This window comes from Rhopalosiphum padi, chromosome 2 (genome assembly GCF_020882245.1).
Source record: "Rhopalosiphum padi isolate XX-2018 chromosome 2, ASM2088224v1, whole genome shotgun sequence".
NCBI classification, from domain to species: Eukaryota; Metazoa; Arthropoda; class Insecta; order Hemiptera; family Aphididae; genus Rhopalosiphum; species Rhopalosiphum padi.
In genome coordinates, this window is record NC_083598.1 from 4,741,998 (window position 1) to 4,763,372 (window position 21,375).

The window sequence follows — 21,375 nt, forward strand, 5'->3', positions numbered from 1 at the left end:
ACACCACTGGTAGCGATGGAGGTAGACCAACCAGTGACAAGGGCACAACGTTGGAGGAGCTGGCACCGTCTACCGAAGCCACACAGGAGGAGCCACACCAGGACATAGCCTCGGGAAAGCTTTCCGAGGACGCCTGGTTGGCCGTATATTAGCATTCGGGGATCAGTCTGGGCAACGGTAATAATTTTAGCTTACGGGTGATTAGTCGTTTGGTTTTGCCAAGCTTTATAAAACTAATTTGTTATCTAAATAATATAATATATTTTATAATTGTTTTATACCAGATACCTATAATAGAAGTAATTATATAATATGTATATTATAATAATAAAAAATATACTTTATACAATTTGATGAAAGTAGTAAGTATATAATAGGTTGATACTAGTTATAGCAGTTAATGACCTTTAGCTATTATGTAATATAAAATTGAATACAAATTGATTAAGTTATAGAGTCAGTAATGTTTTTGAAAAAAAGAACAATAATTTTGTTAAAATAATTTTTCTTAAACTAAAAACATTACTGACTTTATAACTTGGTCAATTTTTATTCAATTTTAATATTTTTTTTTAATTGTTAAAAATTGTATCAAAAAAATGGCTATCTTACAAATTTAAAAAACTTAATTATTAGAACGCCGGCTAACTTTGGTAACTCTTACCTATATCAAAAGACTTGCCCCGCTTTCGCCTACTGCGTTATCTATACTTACATCACAACATATCAACATAAAAAAACTCTAAATTTCACAACCATCACAACCCCTTGATTTCCGAACTATCCACCAATGCAATTCCTAGTGACCCCAGAAGGCAACTTAAACGTACCTGGTTTCGGGACCTGCTAAATTAAAATGATTGTATACCACCATCCTTTTTAATCTAATTCTCTCTTATATACTAACGCATAAAAATAAACTCCTAGTTATCTTTATTAAGTACCTCCAATGGGTGGCTCCTTATCACCTGAACTCAAGCCATGTTACCTCCATCACATACGCTTATTGTAAAATAATAATTACAGATTGTGTATTTAATGAATGTTAAAAATAAGATATTGCATAAACATTTTTTTTGATAATTTTTGAATTTAAAAAAAATATATTGAATTTTATGCCATTCAATCGAAATTTTCATACTCATTACTTACTGTAAAAAACGCATTTAAATATAACGATTTTCTTTACGGAGATATTATGGGCGATACGGGAATTTTAGAACATATACTGTATATAGATAACACTTTAGATTATTAAGTGAGGAAAAACCAATAAAAACGACAAATCACATAGCTAAAATTATAGTCGGTGCCCAGATAGACCTAGAATGCTAGTATGCCTCCAGGCTTGTCGCTAGAGGGGCTACCGGGGATGGAGTACGACAAGCGCTGCGAATTGCGTGTCGTATAAAAAGGTATAATACTATAATTTCGTCCCTGAAATATAAAAAAAAATTTTAAAAATGTACAAGACGCGCAATTGGTATGTACAAAACAAAAAATTCGGGACGCAACTAGTACACCCCCAAAAATACCAGTGACACAATTCGTATGCAGCCACGAAAAGTCGTGCTTCACCCCGGTTGCAGGGTCCACACACCGGTCTTAAAATGGCACGGGAAAGGCTATTTCAAACGAGAGGTAGGTACGGAAAGGCCGCCAGTGCAAAGTTTCATTGTTGAACTACTGCTAGTAGTACACTTTTGTTTTTTTTTTGTGACATAATAAATAACGTTGTACTTTACTCTAATCTCTAAACCAGGTGTGTGATTCTTGTGTCGGCATTAGGTATTATCCACTAAGTCACCCGTCAACAAATCGTGACCGGCACACCGCGGAGCAACAGATCACCTACAGTCGTAACCGCATCAATATAAACTATAGTACATTTGTTTAAAAAAATACCACTTATACTTTATTACTACTTTACGAAGTTCTCTTACTAGCCCTAGGCGCAGTGTTTTTAATTCATATAAGCTAATACGGCTCTACGGTGTCCATTATTTGAATGGGTATAAAACCTTCTAATAAGGAGAGGAAGTGTTGAATTTCGGTGTTAATCCTTTAAAAACAAAAAATCAAATCTAAACTTTTATATGATAATAATTTTAACAGACCTTAAAAACTATTTATATTATTTCAAGTCTCCTGTAAATTTAAAAAAAATTAAAAAATTAAAAAATTAAATTGTTTAAAACCATAAAAAAACATTAATTTATAAATAAGAACAATTATTTCTCGTATTTAAGTATAAAACAAGATAATTGTAATAATTGTAATAGCATGTGATGTAACACACGTATTTCCACTATTGAAAATGAATAATGCATTTTATTACTAAAATAATAATTAATAAATAGGTATGCGTCATGCGTGCGAAAAATAAATAAATAATTTTTAATCTCAATTATATAATATAAAAATTAAAATGCATATTTTACAATTTTTTAAATTATTTTTTAAATCTTAGCCCTGATCTATCAATATCAGATTAATTAACTATGTGTATTATAAGTTTATAACATTTGATTTTATGACCAAGTGGCAAGTTATAAAGCAGTACATGACATTTTTTCCTAATTTAATATCAATGGCGGTACTACATTTAATATTATAGTACCTATATGATACTATTATTTTGAATATATTTCAATCGTAAAAATTACAACCGTTCGACGTTGTTGATAGTCAACCAATATGACTGCACTGTTTTTTTGGTTCGTGAATAATAATATTGTAAAATTCATATACGATTTCACGTTTTTGATGAAATTTAAATACCTAAGTCGTACCTAGTTCATAGTCCCGCTTGTATAATGTCTCGAAAATTTCTTGAAATGTCTACTTTTTCCTCCTTGTATTTATAATTTATATAGACTATTCTAGAATCTTCGTAATTCATACGTATATTTCAAATTAATCTGCAGTCGAGAATAAATATTAATCTTATTACCGCATACTAACTTTAAACTGCCAAGTGTTTCATAAAAATACACTTAAAAAACACAAACATAACGAATTAATATCAATTATTGAATAAGTACATAGAATAAACGTGTCTAAACACCGAGGCCACTCCTCATTATTGTGCACACAGATCACATGTGACTAGCATGACAAGACCCAACGCCGTGGATTCTCGCGAGGTCTCGTTTCGGTTACGTAGCTGATACACCGCATCATTCGTAGTGCCAATCTTGTAGATTACCCACGTAACACGTTAAATTCCAATGTCGATTATTAACGATCCTGGCTAAAAAATGTATTCATCCTCCTATCAGGATCACTACAGTACGACTATCCAACGCTTTGCCACTAGTCTCTTATTTAAGTCGTTGAAAAATGAATCCACCTTATACCCGCATTTTTTTTTTGTATTATGAACGTTGGATTTATAAATATGATGCGCGAGGACTACCACGGGGGTGAGCACTCGGGTAAAGTGTTTTATTGAATATTATAATAAAGGCGATGTCCAAACAGCCTTAAATACGACATATTTATAAAGCCGATAATTAAACTCAGCTGATAATAAGCCTTAAAAAAAACTACATAAATTTGTAGTTTGTATTTTACAATTTGATTTTTTAAATTTAATTTTTATTATCACACAAAATAAAAACACAGTTTACTATTGTTTTAGAATATATATGTCGATAGGTAAGATGGTGTATGTAATACAACGTTACGGCGAGAGACGATAAAACACCCAACCGTTTTCGCCGACGTGACTGGCGATTTGCTTCTGGGCTGCGTGCTCAGCCCGTTCAAAGACGATGCGATCATGCAGTCTGTCACTCTGCCCTTGCCAAAACTCCATTGTCTTAGGAATTATTTTATAGCCATTCCTGTTGAATAAAAATACAAATTCCGGGCGTTAAGCTGACTAAATCGAAAATTAATAGACTCATTTCACGGTATTAATTTTTTATAGTTATCTAATGCCGGTTCATGTATCATTAAGGTAGAACCGGGTAGAACTATTGCAAGGAAGGATTTAGTAGCGGGTGGTTATAGTTTCTCCCTTCTACTACGAAAATTATTGACCGCACTCGCTCCCCCACTACTCACTAGTAATTAAGTGTATACTAATATAAAGCAAAAAGAAGAAATTTTGAGGGGGTTCTGGATGTCGTGATTTCCGATAAAATGATATAAATATTTCTCACTGGTAAATTAATGATATAAGATATTTACTTATTTACGCCAGAAAGAATTGCAGTAAAATTTAAATTAAATTAAGTGTCTATTTGGTATTCCCAAGTACGAATATTGTTAAACTCTATATACATTATACACGAACATAAGGCAACGCATATTCTCACCAATAAGACGGTCTGGGTACTGGTTTTTCGGCGTACTCGACTTCGAGCTTTTTATTTAGTTCGGACAGCGATGCTCTACCGGCTATTACTGTGCTCTGCCTACTCACGTGAGCACCAATCTGGCTGCTTTTTGGTCTTGTATCGAAATACTCTGTGGACTCAGATTCACTAATTTTCTCCACTGCCCCTTCGATTCGTACCTATACGTACATTAAAAATATGTTAATAAAAATGCAAAATTATAATTGTATAATATGTGCTATTTGCTATTATTTGTGTATAATTTTTCACTATAATTGGGTATAAATCTTAAGCCATAACGTGATATATTGTTTTTTTATTTGTATATGTTAAAATGTATTCGTTTTAAAAAAATGTCGCTTATTTAAATGTTTTAATGCACATAAATACATAATCACATTTTTGAGGTACATATAAGCAATAACTAATAAGCGTATATTATAATAGTGCTAACCGTAAACATTCAATAGCAGCTAAACTTCGGCAATAAAATTGTACGCCAATAAGTTCTAAATCTAATCTTACCGAACGATCCAACGGGTCCCAATATATCGTCATGGCCGCAATCGGATTTTCTTCCTAGAAATTTAAAAATTTCAATGCATTTATAGTGCACATAAAAAGTGATCGAAAATCCAAACTATTACAATGATAATAATACACGGAGTTTACGTAAAATTCACTATGCTATTGTCGCTATCATATTATAATTATATCAAATTTCTGACAATAATGCGATCTATTTCTGATGACATTATGACATTGGTGTATCGATTACGGTATAATTAAATAATTAAATTAGGTATGTCATATAGTTAGGATTTTCATACATTGAAAAATATAATTAAGTTTTAAAAGTAGCAAACATTTTTTAGTACCTATTAATAGATAATACTTGATTTGAGGTTCTGCAGGAATACAATTCAATTTCAATAGAAAATGTTGACATACTTGGCTCACGCGAGGTAATCATTATATAGGTAATAATATAAAAATATGTATAATATGTTGATAAGGTACTCACAATTTCTCGGCCTTTGCGGCTCTCCGAGTTTGTATAAAACGTGAAACCCGATTCATCGAAAGATTTAAGTAAAACAAATCTAGCCGACGGAATACCAGACCTACGGAACGTCATAAAAAATACACGCTATGTCATGTAAACAGTACCAAATTTGTAATGAGTAATGACTAATGAATAATATTGTATAATTAAAACAAATACCTAATTGTATATATTTGTTTAATGCCCATAGGCCATAGTAAATAATATATTGAATGTAGTTTCCTATATTATCTACCTATCAGATAAAAATAGGTATCGTTGTTGGTGTGTATAAATCAAGGCTACCTAACTGATTGAATACATTAAATGAAAAATGTAATATTTATATATTATCTATATCTATAGGGATAAAGATTATAGACTTAGAAACATACTGAACCAATTAGCAGCGCGTTTTACACACATATTCTTTGAGAATCGGTGAGTATTATAGGCTTATAGTTTCTTTTTTTAACACTTACCTATAGGTTGTTAAAAAGTGGCTCACACTTAAATTAATTTATTTAGGCTCACGAAAATCGAATAATCTTTTATTTATATAATATATAGGACTGCAGTTGCCATTGGTTACTGTTATTTTCAGTCTAGATTCAAAAACTAGTCGACTTATTTTAACAAATTTTAAAATTGTTCTTAGAGATACTAGGAAAGATTAGAGTACAGCTTGGACCACTTTCAAAAATATATCGATTGATTTATTCAATCTGGCACGGGCAAATAGCCCATCTCGGTCGAATTAGTTTACAAAAAAGGTACCTACGTCCTACACCAACACTGATTTTACCGTGAACCGAGGTACCTACACTAAAACCGAGATACATTCATAAAAGCCCATCTGTATTTTATGTTAGTTCATTTTTCCTGGGATAATTTGGATTACACGTAGTTAGTAAATCATTTTGTATTACTTGGTAGCCGTAGCCAGACAAGCAGCGTTGGGCTGTCTCACGTCGTCGCGTTCCGAAGCTTTCTTGAACCATATAGAAAACAGCTGATGCGGATTTTTCGATTCCAAACTGTCTTCAAGCAAGACATCGTCTTTGTCTCTGTACGAGACCCTCAACTCTGTAATATTAATAATAATAAATAACAATTTTAATAATATCAATACCTAATAATGCTAGGTTTGTAATAAGAGAAAAATTCTACACCTGAGCGACCTTATAGATTCATTGTTCGGTGTCGCCCAGAGCCCAATAGTAATTTCGTCAAAACTTAGGTAAGATCTTTACTTACATATTTAATAATTAGGTATTTATGTTGATTCTCAAATCTAATGGTACGATAAAAGTTAATGTACAATTGACCTTTAAACAAAATAATACCTACATCAATATATCATTTGTACTGACGTCTGATATAGGTATTGAGTAAGGTGATCAGTCGCTAACAGTGACAGTGCACTGTCATTCTAATCTTTTTTTTTGTAATCTCGAAGAGTTTTGGTTGTATTGTAATAAATTATTGACTAGTTTCTTACTTCCAAAAGTTTAATTAACTAAAATAACTATCAGTTAAGTAATTAATTATGGTTAAGAAAGTAATAAATTATGATATATATAGTAAAAGAAGAATGGAAGTTTTAACTTTTGAATTATGTTTCTACATTAAAAATTATAGTGTTTTAAAATATTTATTAAAATACATAAAAAAACAAAACTAAGTCACCCTACCTATATAATAATACATTTCAGTGTAGTAATGGGTGTGTTAAATTTTAATTCAATAATACATTTTTGCAGATGAATAACAATTTAGCTAACCGTCAGCCAATATTTCTAAGAATATTTTATTATTTTAATATTAGGTATAGCAATTAAGTTTTCTATTCATAATATTATGGTAATTGATAGTTGGAACTTATTTTTGCTAAAAATAAATCTTATAGGTACTTACATAATTATATAATTATTATTATTTCATATGTGTAATACGTACCTATCAATATTACATAACAGTACCAATTAGATTCAATTTGATACCAAAAATCACCATCAATAGTCAAGGCCGAACCCAGAAAAATGTTTAGAGGGGGTGGTTTATACAAATCTTAGTAAGTAGTGTATAAAATAATGATAAAATTATTTCTAAGTTTGCCTAACGCGAGACAATTTTGGGGAGAGGGTGAACACCTTTAGATACGACCTTGATCATAGTTGAAACATTTTTACTGTGTCAAAAGAAGTCCATTGTCCATACACAATATTGCACATATAAAGTTAATAAATTAAAAATATTACATTATAAAACCAATACATTTATCGCTCAGAATCTAAAATATAGATTCTTATACCTAAACCTTTAAGTCTTAATTTTATTAAATAATACAATTATGTATTTAATTTACAATTTACTTGTGTTATAAGAATTTACCAATCTATTGTTGTAATTATTAAAGCTAAATATTTTGATTTTACAGTACATTTTCAAGTAATTTTTAAAACTTCAAATTTTTTTCCATATTCCTCTTAAAAATTTCAAACACAACAGCACAGGGACTTCACAGTGTAGTACACACCTGATGGCTGATAATATTGAGTGTTAATTATCAATTACATTTGCTGATGTTAATAGGCTAGGCTATTCACTTAGGTATATTTAAATAAATGAAAATATAACTTATTTAATATGTTAAACCATTAACACTTATATTATACAATACACAAACAACAATCAAAGCTGATTATTGACTAAGGATCAAAACCACCCTGGAACAATAATTAATAATATCTGGTGTTACTTTTCAAGGAACTATTAAAATAACATATAAATACCTGCCTGCTACCTATACTTATTCCATGTATGAGTATAATACTATATTATGAATTTGTGAAAGATGCTGCTCTGAAGCAAAAGCTAAGGTAGAAAATACATGTTTAAATAGGTACTCTCTTACAAACAAGACCATTGAAACAGAAATTTCTAGTACCTAACCTGGAAGTCCTCAACTCAGACAACACACAACAGATAATTATCTTCCCTGACAACTCTAAACAAGATAAATTTATCATAAACTAAAATATACATTTAACTATTTAAGTATAATATGTAATAAAAAAAGTTAATGGTTATCGATGTCAGTTTCAAATGGTAGGTATTGCATAAACATAAAATTTGATATAGAAAGTATCGGTAAACAATGAATTTGTTATTAAAAAGGGGACAAACTGTAATATTGTAAGTACATCCTTATGGGTATCCTAATCGCTAATATTTATAACTTGTACATCCAGTATATACATGTATATTCTACGAACTACCATTTTCCACCACGATACCACCCACTTAAATAAGGTATTGCATCCGCAATACTTAAACATAGTAATCAATGGCACTGTTCATCGATGCTAAGGCTAAATAAATAAATAAAATACAATAACTACCATTATTTTTCAATAATTATATAGTTAATTATAAGTAAGGGACGGAAGCAGATAAATTAAAAAGTTAATACTCAATAAATATGGTGGAAGACTGATTGGCATTAATATATTTTTAAATTTAATAGATTTACAATAAGTAAAATCGATAACTAGGTAGATAATATTATTATTATAAAATTTAGATTATGCACATTGCACAAAATTGTCATCAAATTAATAAATTTGGAAAAATATGTAAAATATGCAATATGCATATTCAATTTTCAATTTTCAATTTCTAAACTTACATACCATTGTAATATAGTAAGGTCTTTTAACTTTCAAGTCCTAGCTAATAGCTATAAACTTTGAAAACATTGTTATCAAATGTTGTAATGGTGTTAAAATATTATTATCAAGTCTCAAAATTGCTATCTTAATAATTCTAAATTGAACTTAGTAAGAAAGGTTATCTCACTAAGACAAATTATCTAATCCACATCCACATAATATTATAACTTGCAATAATTATTATATCAAACAAACAATAATATTATAGCATCATATTATTAGTTTCAATAATAATTTAAAACCATTATACTAATACCTAATAATTTAAGTAGGTACCTAAGATAAATGATATTATGTCCCCTTAACAGGTTGATCAATTTCTACAAATTTATAAGCAATATTACCTTAAAAATATATTAACACTTGTGTAGCAATGTACCAGTAAATAATATGATGCAATTTATAGGTATATGTATGCTTTAAAATTGAAAAATATTTTTCTATAATTTAGCTAGAAAATTTTAAACAATTCGATCATACTAATTTTTAAATTTCATACTCAATTATTAAATATTATATACTAATTATGTATAAAAAAATATTCAAGTATAGGTAACAAGTATTAATGTATTAAAAGATAAAAATTAATATAGTTAAAAGTTTATAACATATTTTAACTTAATACCTATTGTATAACGTTGCAATGTTTTAAGTAATTTATAATTTTCTTTAAAAACCTATTCGGAAAAAAATCAACAATTAGCTAGGCTTATGATTATTTTACACTTTAGAAATATTGGTTAGTCAGTCAAACGATAATAAAATAGTATGAAATAATATTATGAAAGCATTGATTACTAAACGGATGTTGGTAGATAGACAATAAATACTGTTTATTACAACATTGGTTCATTAATGAAAAATCTGAAATTTAATTGACATAAAAAAAGTACACAGCATAGGTAACATATTCTCAGATCACACAAGAATTATACTATTTAAAATACAATATAAATTTTATTTGAAAATAATAAAGTTTTCCAAATATATTATATACTGTATTCTGAAGGGCACATATACATGCCATAATATTTTGCTATAATTTAAATAATAAATCAATTTTGAACAATAACTTTCAACTAAAATACAACTAAGTTGAACATAATGTGAAAAACATTTAAATATCCATCCCTAAAAATGTTCTAAAAATTGTGATACATAATAAAATAAAATTGTTCTAGGTACAATGCATTAGTTTAATATTTTAATATATTAAAATAAATAGTAATAATTGTCATTTAATCATTACAATGGCACTGGAAATGTCGCTCTCAAACTATCGATACTCTGAGCATAATAATCGGGTACTAACTCTAGTAATTTAGGATCATCAGATTTGCTCCATTCTTCCACATCTTTCAGGCTATTCACACCAGTTAACACCAACAGTGTTTTAAACCCACAGCGTTTACCCAACAATATATCAGTGTTGCAACGGTCACCAATCATTAATGTCCTTGAAGGGTCAATTTTATTGGTTTCTGTTAGGACATTACATATGTAGCTTGACGGTTTTCCAACAACAAATGGTTCTCGTCCGGCACAAGTTTTGACAGCACACACCAAGCTGCCGGTACCGGGCATAACTAAACCTGTACCAGCTACTGGAAAACTCTCATCAGTGTTAGTTGCCACAAACAAGACGCTTTGATCCTTCAAGTAGGATGCAGCTCTAAATAGTTTTGGATAACTAAGATGTTCGTCGAATCCAACTAACACAGCACCAACATCAGGTTCAAGCTTTATGTTTTCAACAAACGTGGGTACAGAAGTTTTTAGATAATCCTCACCAACACCAAAGTGTCTAATATTCAATGCATCTAGTTCACATGCGATAGCCGGGGACCCAACTACATACACTTGCTTGGATGGGTCGAGATTCGCTTTCAAGTATTTCGCGGCCAAGAAACTAGTACTGACCACTTCGTTGGCTTGAGCTTTGAATCCGAGTGCATGAAACTTCTCCAAGAACTGTGTGTGCGACTTAGTGCTGTTGTTGGTGACGAAAAACACCTTCTTGTCGTTCGCCTTGAAGCCATTCATGACTTCTGTGGCGCCCTGTATCGTGTTGTTCAGCAGCCACAGTACACCGTCGCAGTCGGTGAGCACGGTGTCGAACGAGTTGTAAAAGTCTCGGCGGCCTTCCGCGGACAGTGCGTCAATGCATGTGGACGTCATCTTAGGCACGGTTGTGTTTAATGTCCTAGCAAAGAAAAACGACGATATTGATTTGGCAAACATGGTGACCGTTGTGCACACTACTAACGGGTGTTAGGTGCGTCGGGGTCACGCACGGAGTTGTGTGAAACGGTTGGGCGAGTAAGTTAGTGGAAGATTACAAAAAAAAAAAACCAACATGCAGCGGTAAAATTAATAAAACGAAAACTTAAAATTACGTAGATACTAATAGCAACTGTCAACGATTCGTCCGGCAGACAGACGAAAATACGATATCAACTACAACAGACGGAGGGCGACTTACGTGCAACTTTCAAATCTGCCATACGAATCGGAACTGCGGTTGATAAGCGTCGTATTCTGCCACACGATTTCCACAGATTGTTGACGCTCGAGATGATCATATGATGATCAATGACGTTCAGTCGTGGACGGGTGCGTTGTTATTTAATTGTTTTTATTGGGCACAGGAAATCGTAGATCGGATGAGGGACAAAACACGATTCGACAGAGACTGTCACCCGAACCACTGCTGAGAGTGACGATTAGCGGGTGAATGACTGGACGGTGAAGACGCGTACGAGAGTGTCTGAGTAGTTGTGAGTGGTCTGACGGTCCGCGATGACGTAACATCCTGTTATCTTAATCGATGTGTGGTGCCCCTCTGAAATATGTATGTGATAAATAAGGCTTGGATTTATATGTAAATACATATTTTTTACTGTGACTTGATAAATTAATTTAGGTGAGTGATAAATTCGTTTCAAGGGATTTCCAATGAAATTAACTATATTTTATTTTACATATTTTTACATATTTTGTCATAAGTACATGTTTTTACATATTTCTCAATAATTCCATTTTTTCCTACATATTTTGACGATTTGTTCATTTACGATTTTATTAATAATTATTAATTATATACGATTGTATTTTTCAATACAGACAATTTCCCATATTTCCAAAAGTACAAAATGTTAAATAGTAACAAAATAATACCAATTATTGAACTTAATCTACGGTAGATATAACTCACTCCTTCAGACATTGTCAAAATGCAATACTATCCAATAACATCAGTGGAAGTCGAAAGATCATTTGGTCGGTATAAGGCAATTTTCCGACCAAATCGAAGATCTTTTGAATTTAAAAATTTAAAAATGGCTGTTATCATAAATTGTAATCAAGATAGTTAAAATTTGTTTAGCTTTTTTTATTTATATTTTATAATTTGTAACACTTTTTTTTAAATAATTTTACTATTTAAAATATAATTTGTTTCATTAGAAACTCATGGATATTTTATAAAATTAAATATTAATAAATAATTCATATTAGTTAAATACATGTTTTGATTTTTTCAGCACATATTTATGTACATATTTTGCTAACGTAACTACATATATTGGTTTCATAAATACATAAAAATCTGAGCCCTAGTGATAAATAATTAATAATACGATCATATTAAATACTTACAACTACCTCTACAGCTGCGGTCGTCTACATGCCCTTATTTATGCAAGTGCAGATGGAGCACTTGCACTTGGCCCCCAATTTCTGGGCTCTGTAAGTAGTAGAAATAGAAAATTGTTTTTTTTTTTTTAATTAATTCCACAAAAATGTATTTTCTAAAATGTAATACCAACTGTCAATGTTCAGACTTTAATATGTTCTTATCATTAAATTGTCAGTTGAATTTTGGTTATTTTTGTCATTCCACACCCCAGTGCTAATCAGTTACCATCACAAAATATTAAAATAATAACAATAAAAAATTGTTTGAACGTGGGAAATATTTGATACCTAATGACTAATTTAAACTTTTTTATGATAAAATGTTATGAAAATAGAAATTATAGAAATTGGTCATTTTTTATTTCATTTTAATTATATAAAATAAATTATTAAATTAATAAGTAATTTTCTATTTTTATAATTCTATGGAAGACTGAAAATTAATTATTTTAATTTAAATTCATATAATAAAATCCATACGTTATTTTAATATTTTAGCATAGTATAATTTTGTTATGTTATTTAATTAGTATTGTATTTTCATTGTCCTTAATATACTATGCCAAGTTACTAAATTGTATTTATAGTACATGAAATAATGTACAAATATTTTATGAGTTTTGAGATAGGTATTTTGGTATTTAACGCTTTTTATTATCAACATTTCCCCCCTCCCCCCTCTCTATGTAGTTTTTTCTAGAACATTTATTAGACTTGAGGACCCAAAAAAAATTGTGCACTTGGCCCTAATTTTATTAAATCAGGCCCCGGTCGTCTACCACGATTTATTAATACCTACTCCGAAATTCTACACAAAGTTATTATTATTATCATAATATTCTATTTGTACGGTTCGACGTTCTCGTAACGATTATTATTGCTCGTTACAAATCAATATTGAAATCATCACACACGTCGACGAGGTGATGTCCGACTATTTCGAACTATATTATACGTCTCGTACGATTATTTAAATAGCATGATATTCGATAGAAAAATGTCGTTTATAATGTCGTGGCAGTAGTTCGTAGTAGTAGTAGAGTTGTATGACCCGCCATCGCGACCTGCGTGTTGCGGCATTTGCACTTTGTGGTGAAAACGTTGAATAATAATATTTTACTCCGTGATAATAATATCATCTACTAAAAAACTCGAGCACTTATGTATGTTTTATCATCGTCGGTGTGCACTATGATAACGGTTGACATGGACACACAATACGCTGTACCTATTGGCTATTATTATAATAACATATTTTGTTATTTAATACGGTCGGCGATGACGATTGATACGCGGCAGCTTGGGATCGATCGTTGAATTACACGGTTTTTCGTTAGTTACGTTTCATTTTCTCACCCGTTTGGCGCGATTAGTTGGGTTGAGTACTTTTTGCGAGATCGCGACGTCCGTCCGACACACCTGAATCATTTATCGTTACGTGGGTACTTACAGATGTATGTATGTCTTGCATATAATTCCGTCGTGTCTGCTCACTGCGGTTTAACAATATTGTAATTTTTGTTTTTCACATGCACAGATATTTTGAATCCTGTTTGAAATAACCATGAAGCCCATAACCGAAGTCAGGGTTGTTAAAACCACAGAATCGGCATTCATCAGGCCGTTCTCGTTGATATTTAAACAAGTACATAATATAGATATCTTGATTTTATTTAATTATTTCATACAAGTATAGTTGCGAAATAAAAATTCCTTCTTGTATTTTTCTGTTTAGGGAGGAAATGAAATTAAATGGGACTTAATTGATAGTCACAATGGGTAAATATGTATTATATTATTAAAACTAATAATGCATTATTTTATGGTTGTATTAACCTTACTATAAATGCAATAGTGGTACCTATAACAAATGATTTGATTACAGTGCATTAATAAATTTACGTACAATTGCGTAGTAAACAATTTTTATTAAGCACTAATAATAATTGTATTTTGTTTATTATTGTACAGTATGATATTATACATTGTATATGCACTGCATTGCATAGAGAGTGTTCCAATATGTTTGTTTGTTTTCAAACTTAAGTTAATTAATTACAACTTATAGTTATTAATTATTAGTTTTCATTTATTTTCACTATAAATTATTATAAAATAGTAGGTAACATATATTTGTAGCATTCATAATAAATGGGTTAAACATAAAAACATATTTCCATATGAACCATAACAATTTATATTAATCAGATTTAGCAAAAACGTAGTATACAAATTGACTGATTTCAACTTTAAACAAATGTAGGTAGTAAAATATCATGAATTTATTTAACTACATTTTTAATTTTTATTTTCAACATTAGAAGATAAAACTATTTTTCAATGTGATAGTTTTAATAAGTTAGAAAAAAAAAAAATTAAAAAATATCTATTTGAAAATATGTTTTAATTATAGCAATTATTTATAATAATAAATAATAAGTTCTAATATCTTACATCATGCCATCTAGCTAATCATTTTGCTCTTTATTTTATTAACATTTGTTTTGTGTTTAAAACTATCTTTTAGTTAAAAGACTCGTTTAAGTATTATAAGTATAAAGTATTATAAAAAAAACAAAAAATACAAATATTTGAAAGTTAGTAAAATTGGGATTAATATGTCTTACAATCACATTTTAATGTTCTTCATTTTATAACTATTATTATAGTTCTTTTGTTTTATCACCCTCACTTATTGCCTAATCTAGTATAATAATTTAAATAAATATACAACATTAAATTTATAAATTTTTATTATTGATATATTACTATAAATTTTCTGAGCTCTATTGTTATTATTTAGGATGATTAAGCTATTAGAGGCATAAATAGAGATAGTATGTTACTAGGACATAACTTATAACTGTAACTAAATCAGTAGTATTATTAATAATATGATTTATAATTTTCATAACTTCTTTTCAATGCAATTAAAAAGACATTGATCATGATCAATTAATCTTCAATTGAATTAGATAAATGTATTATATACTATTTATTAGATGAATGAAAAAGAAATATAATTTATAGATCTGTTTTTCAATAGCGTGATGCTTTTTTCTTTTAGTACCCAAAGTAAAATAAATAGTATAACAATATTAATTAACATCTCTAAAATTATTATTATAATGATAAACTTTTTTACCTAGCTGGTTTTTTTGTTTTATCTGTAGAGTGTTTGTGATCATTTACAACAGGACCAGAAATACATTGGTGTGCGTTAAACAATTTAGACCTGGTAGAAATTGAACACTCATTGGTATATTGTATTATGTTGTTGATCGTGTGTTATTACTTGTAGGTGTATATTATAAAAGTATACCAGAATCTGATAGACCAAAAGATGGATACATTGACACTGTAAAATATCCACCTAGCATGGGTTTGACTGTAGAATTTTGTGCTGGTATAGTAGACAAAAACAAAACTCTTGAAGAAATAGCTGTTGATGAAGTCCGAGAAGAATGTGGTTATGAAGTCAAAGTGTCAGATATGCAAAAAATCATCAGTTGTAGGTAATGTAATTACAATTTTTTCTATTTCAAAAATTATTTTTTATAGTAAATTAATAGTACATAAATAGATAATGTTTATACTACATCAAATATTATAAATTTTTCTTTTACAAATAGATCAAGTATAATAAAAGTAATATTTGTAAGTAAATATGTTGACATAAATACATCTTTATTTTCATTAATTGGGATGTAAATGTAATTTCTATATTTTAAATGAAATATATTCATGTCAAATGAAGCTTTAAATAGGCTATTTAATAAAGCTTTAATAATCTTTCAATAAATATTCAACTACTTGACAGTTTCTTTAAATTAATCAATATTATTATCAAAATAAATGTATATAATTTAAAAATATATAATATACATATATTGCACAATAAGCTTTACATATTTAATTTTAATGTTGTTCATACAAACTTCAAAAAAAAAAAAATTGACATTCATTTTAATACTCTTTTTTTAGACTTAATAGTTTTACTTAAAACAAATACTAACAATCATTAATCACCCATTACATTGTTTTTTAAAACACTTCATTAAGGAAACTTGTTTTAATTAATGTAATCAATTAATATTTTATGTTATAATATTATAATAATACTAAAAACAATAAGAATTGAAAAAATTATGTTTGTTTTGGTTTTTAGAGCTGCCTTAAGTACAGCTGGTTCCATCATGACATTTTTTTACACGGAAGTCACTGATCAAATGAAAATTTCTGAAGGAGGTGGTCTTGCGCACGAAGGAGAAGACATTGAAGTCGTAGAATATACTATACCACAAATCAGAGATATAATCACACAATCAGAAGTTTTAAACGGATCATCTAGTTTTCTTTTTGGCTTAATGTGGTTTTTGACTAACAAAATTGTTTTGAATAATTAAATTTAAATAAATTACATTGTTAATTTAATATTTAATAAGTTATACATTTATATAAAAACTATAAAATACAAATTATATTATTTTTCTTTTTCAAATTCATTATCAGTTTTCTTTTATTTACATTTCATGGTTTATTTTAGCAGATACCCACCCTAAACCCCATTTTAAATTGGTAAGCATAAACTTTAGAGCTTTGGTCCATCCTTCTTCAGAATTCAATTGTATTCTGTAAAAACAAAATGTATTATAAACATTAGTGCTCAATAATAATTGATAATATTAATAAAAGTGAGTTAAAATAGTTACCGGATGTTGTATGTATTTCCAGTTGCTGAATCTTCTATTTTTCCTTTTTCCATTCGATATGGTAAATGGAATCCAGAATTACCTTTCTCGACTTCTTCTTTAAATTGTTGGAGGCAGTCTAAAAATGCCACCATAGCCAAATCAAATTTTGTGTTCCAGACAAAACGTATGCCACCTTGACCATACAACGGCAATGTCTTTTTTTCACCTAAAACCTATAGCATTACAATTAATTAATAATTAATATACTATAATTAAGCACCAGTTCGATAAGTGGTTCACCTGAATTATTATCAATGAAAACTTTACATATCTTTTAATATATATATAAAAAAAATATTAAATGTTAAAAGATAGAAAATACAAATTTATCTAAATTACACTTCAACTGCTTTTTATTCTTAGTACCCTAAGTTGTCAAATTAAAATTTGTTTAATTTATTAAGTAAAAACATCCTTTATATCTGTTAAGAAATTGTGTAATAATATAATTTGCATGTTTGGGTGAAGAGATTATCATAACTTTTCTTTTTCTTTTTTCTCTTAGTAATATAGTAAACACAATATACTCTTAATACATTATACATATTGCTTTTTCAGTATTGTCCATAGGAATTCAGTATTTTAGGTACTGAATTTGGTCATAGTATTAGGTAAATTGTATATTAAACTAGTAAAGATAATTGAAGGTCAATCATCTATGAAGGTGGCACACTGAATCTGTGCCTTTTATTTGAAATTAATTTTATAAATTATTAAAAAGCTATAAACAACCAAATCATTTTTATACTTCTAGCATAAATTAAATTAATAACCAAATAATTTATAAGAAATTAGATATTAATATAAATATAATGTAACTACAAATATAAATTGTTCAACCAATATTAAATTCAATAATATGTCATTCTACTGTTTTAAATGGTATTAATTATTTTAATATATGACATTTATCTCTTATAAGTTTGATTTAACTATGTTAAATATTAATTCTACAGAATAGATATAATTAATTTCATATAATCTATGCTAATAATGTCAACTATCAATAACTAAAATTATAAGTGGATTGTAATTTTTTTCAAATTATGGAAATGAATGAAAGTAAATCTTATTATTTCTTAAATCTTATATTAATAACAATTAATATATTTTGTAGCTTGTTCTGAAATTTAATTTGAAAACATATCAGGAATATTGACAAAAAATATTGATTTAATGACTTAAGTAATTGCAATATATGGTATTTTTAACATAATGTCAATTTCAGTTGATGTATATTAATATTAGCAAACTATTTAAAATAACTTACTTCAACATAAGAATGATTTCCATAAGGCACAAGACGATATTTTTCAAATTTTAAATTCATATATCTAGCTAATGAAACTAATAGCAATGTGACTTGACCCCAGGCAGCATTTATTTCAGCCCAATCAACTGGAGCTGATGGCAATCTACCCAATCGTAATTTATTAATGGTCCCAAAATGACCATGATGCCATATGTGAAAGGTTGCGTTAAATACATTTGTTTTTCTTAGTTTGGCCAATTGTGAGGTGGTATAAATTATTTGACATTCCACACTATAACAAATATTGTAAATTTATATAAATTTATAAAAAAAATAAACAATCTACTTTTAAGTATCAAATAATAAAAAAGTGCCAAATTATCCATCAATTTTCAAAATGCAAATTATAATAAAAACATAAAAAAAACCAACCTTTTTTGTTTATCTTCTATAAGAATACAATCCCTTCGGTGTTTACTGTATTCTTTCCAATACCGCTCTTCTTCTTTAATTAATCTTTCTTTTTCTTTTTCTGCTTCCTTTATATCACTATCTAATGCATTTTCAGTTTCTTGCAAGTTTGCTAGTTCGCTCATCAACTTTTTCTCTTCTTTTAACAACTATAATCATATTTATATTTTTAAATTAATTATACAGAAGAGTATTAATTACAACAATATTATGATAATTTATTATTTATTGGCACATTTAAAAATAAGTATCTTAAATCATAGTAACAAGTTTAGTACTTATTTTATTCTCTTTTTTTGAACTTTTTCCCCCACACGTTAAAAATGAATTTTTACTGTAAATCAAATAATAAAAAGTATATTTTTGATACTCACATCTTCCAACTCTTTGTTAAGTGCATCCATATCTTCAGGTTCTTCAGTGGAAAGTCTAAGCAATAAACATAGTTAAGCCCAAACCATTATAAAACCATTGGTCTAAACAACAAAAAGATAGTAGTGATAGTACTAACTCTTTCAAATAGTTGCTGTAATCTGTATAGTCTGCTTCGGCTTGTTGAAGCTCCTCTTCCATCATGTCCATCAACATATCGGTACACTCATCGCACAGCGGATGGTTTATCTTTGAATTTCCAGAAACAATATCGAAAAGGTTGGCTGCCACCTACACAAATTAATGATATTATGATTATATTATATAAAATAACCAAAAAAACTTAAGGGAAATTTTTAAATTGCTTTTTTTGTGAAAGTAATCAATTAATATCTGGTTTGATCAGAGTTATGGGCAATCTTCAAACCACTTTCAAGATACCTCTGAAAAGTGGACTGATTCTTACATTAAGAGTTATTCACTTTTGATAACATTTTTTTGCACATGTAGGTGAATAGCGAAAACTTGAATAATGCATGATCGTGGAGGACGGAATATTAACTTACTGACACGAGGTTCGTATTAATATCTACTAAGAGCCACGAATACCTCTGATATAATCATTAAAATGTATAATCTAGCTACAGTACTTGACTAACCTTCATTTGATGACTAAGAGTTGGTGTCTCCCCTTCACCCAACAATGTGAAGCCATTATTTCCACTAGTAGAATCGTTCAAGTGGAAACCAGGTATCATATGATCAATGTGTTTGGCCTGAGACTCGAGATCAACTTCTGGACATGTGACGATCGGCACTGCAAATAACAACAACAACAACCATTGCATCGCATCCACTATGTTGTAAAGCTCGTAATGGGATCAGATTTTGATCTGAAAATACTTACATGACAATTCAGCAATGGTGTGTTCACTGATGTTGTTGAACGAACTGTCCAACCGGATTGGTGTGAAACACCGCTGGCAAGCAAAACTGACGTTGACATTGGTATTGGACATCTCGGACTGTAGTGACTCGCAGGACTTCAAAACATCACTCGTCGTGACAACAGTGAGTCGTTTATGGAATAGAGGCGTGTCCAAGTGTAGAAAACGGTGTACGATGTAACCGTTAATTATTAAGAAGAAACGACAGAATCACAAAAAAAAAAAAACAGACTTCTGACGGACGTTGTTTTGCGCACAATATAATATAAATATGGGTAAATACTAAATCGTAATAATAAATATTGAATTTATCTCGTTTTGTTATGATAATGACAAAATAATAATAACGTTATCGGGAGCGATGATAAAAAAAAGTGTAAAAAACCACTACTACTACTATCACAGAACGATACGACAACAACACGATAGTACGAGAAATACGATTATCGAATAACAACAATACACAATAAGATTCTGCGGTATGACCTTGAACCGCGGATAACAATGCTTATATCGCTATCGCGAATATAATTATTATTGTTATAGTCGCGGGCAACGATCGTCACTCGTCACAGCCGCGTCTGCCGTCTGGACGTCTCTGTCTGGTTGACGACGACGACACTTGACAACCCTCGACAATCGGACGACGGATTATCGGAATCCGTAGAAAAGATAACAAAGGGTCGGTCGGTCGGCACGTTTTGAGGTTATGTGTTCGTCTGTTTGGAGAGGGAAGAAGGAAAATATATAAATAATAA

At 29.5% G+C, this 21,375-nt stretch overlaps 3 protein-coding genes across 6 annotated transcripts; 1 reads left to right on the forward strand and 2 right to left on the reverse strand.

Annotated features, from left to right (window-relative positions):
* Positions 1-3,578: 3,578 nt before the first annotated feature.
* On the reverse strand, positions 3,579-12,907 carry LOC132920846 (pyridoxine/pyridoxamine 5'-phosphate oxidase). Of its 2 annotated transcripts, XM_060983556.1 has the most exons (7): positions 12,783-12,907; positions 11,608-11,967; positions 6,321-6,477; positions 5,371-5,470; positions 4,872-4,925; positions 4,326-4,525; positions 3,579-3,848 (listed from the first exon to the last, which is right to left on the reverse strand). In XM_060983556.1, the coding sequence occupies exons 2-7, from the start codon at positions 11,705-11,707 to the stop codon at positions 3,686-3,688; spliced, it is 774 nt and encodes a 257-aa protein (XP_060839539.1). In that variant the 5' UTR covers positions 11,708-11,967; positions 12,783-12,907; the 3' UTR covers positions 3,579-3,685. The 2 variants fall into 2 exon arrangements, with proteins under 2 accessions (XP_060839539.1, XP_060839537.1); XM_060983554.1 differs by lacking the exons at positions 3,579-3,848; positions 4,326-4,525; positions 4,872-4,925; ... (1 more) ...; positions 6,321-6,477; positions 12,783-12,907 and adding an exon at positions 9,900-11,328.
* On the forward strand, positions 12,733-17,532 carry LOC132920847 (uridine diphosphate glucose pyrophosphatase NUDT14-like). Of its 3 annotated transcripts, none has more exons than XM_060983559.1 (6): positions 12,733-12,872; positions 14,359-14,466; positions 14,557-14,600; positions 15,995-16,059; positions 16,123-16,336; positions 16,990-17,532. In XM_060983559.1, exons 2-6 carry the CDS (start codon positions 14,386-14,388, stop codon positions 17,225-17,227), a joined length of 642 nt encoding a protein of 213 aa, XP_060839542.1. In that variant the 5' UTR covers positions 12,733-12,872; positions 14,359-14,385; the 3' UTR covers positions 17,228-17,532. The 3 variants fall into 3 exon arrangements, with proteins under 3 accessions (XP_060839542.1, XP_060839541.1, XP_060839540.1); XM_060983558.1 differs by lacking the exon at positions 12,733-12,872 and adding an exon at positions 13,959-14,279; XM_060983557.1 differs by lacking the exon at positions 12,733-12,872 and adding an exon at positions 13,973-14,275.
* Positions 17,235-20,909, reverse strand: LOC132920845 (beclin-1-like protein). Its single transcript, XM_060983553.1, has 8 exons — positions 20,578-20,909; positions 20,330-20,487; positions 19,810-19,961; positions 19,673-19,727; positions 19,260-19,447; positions 18,846-19,119; positions 17,534-17,748; positions 17,235-17,453 (listed from the first exon to the last, which is right to left on the reverse strand). The coding sequence occupies exons 1-8, from the start codon at positions 20,687-20,689 to the stop codon at positions 17,345-17,347; spliced, it is 1,263 nt and encodes a 420-aa protein (XP_060839536.1). The 5' UTR covers positions 20,690-20,909; the 3' UTR covers positions 17,235-17,344.
* Positions 20,910-21,375: the final 466 nt, after the last annotated feature.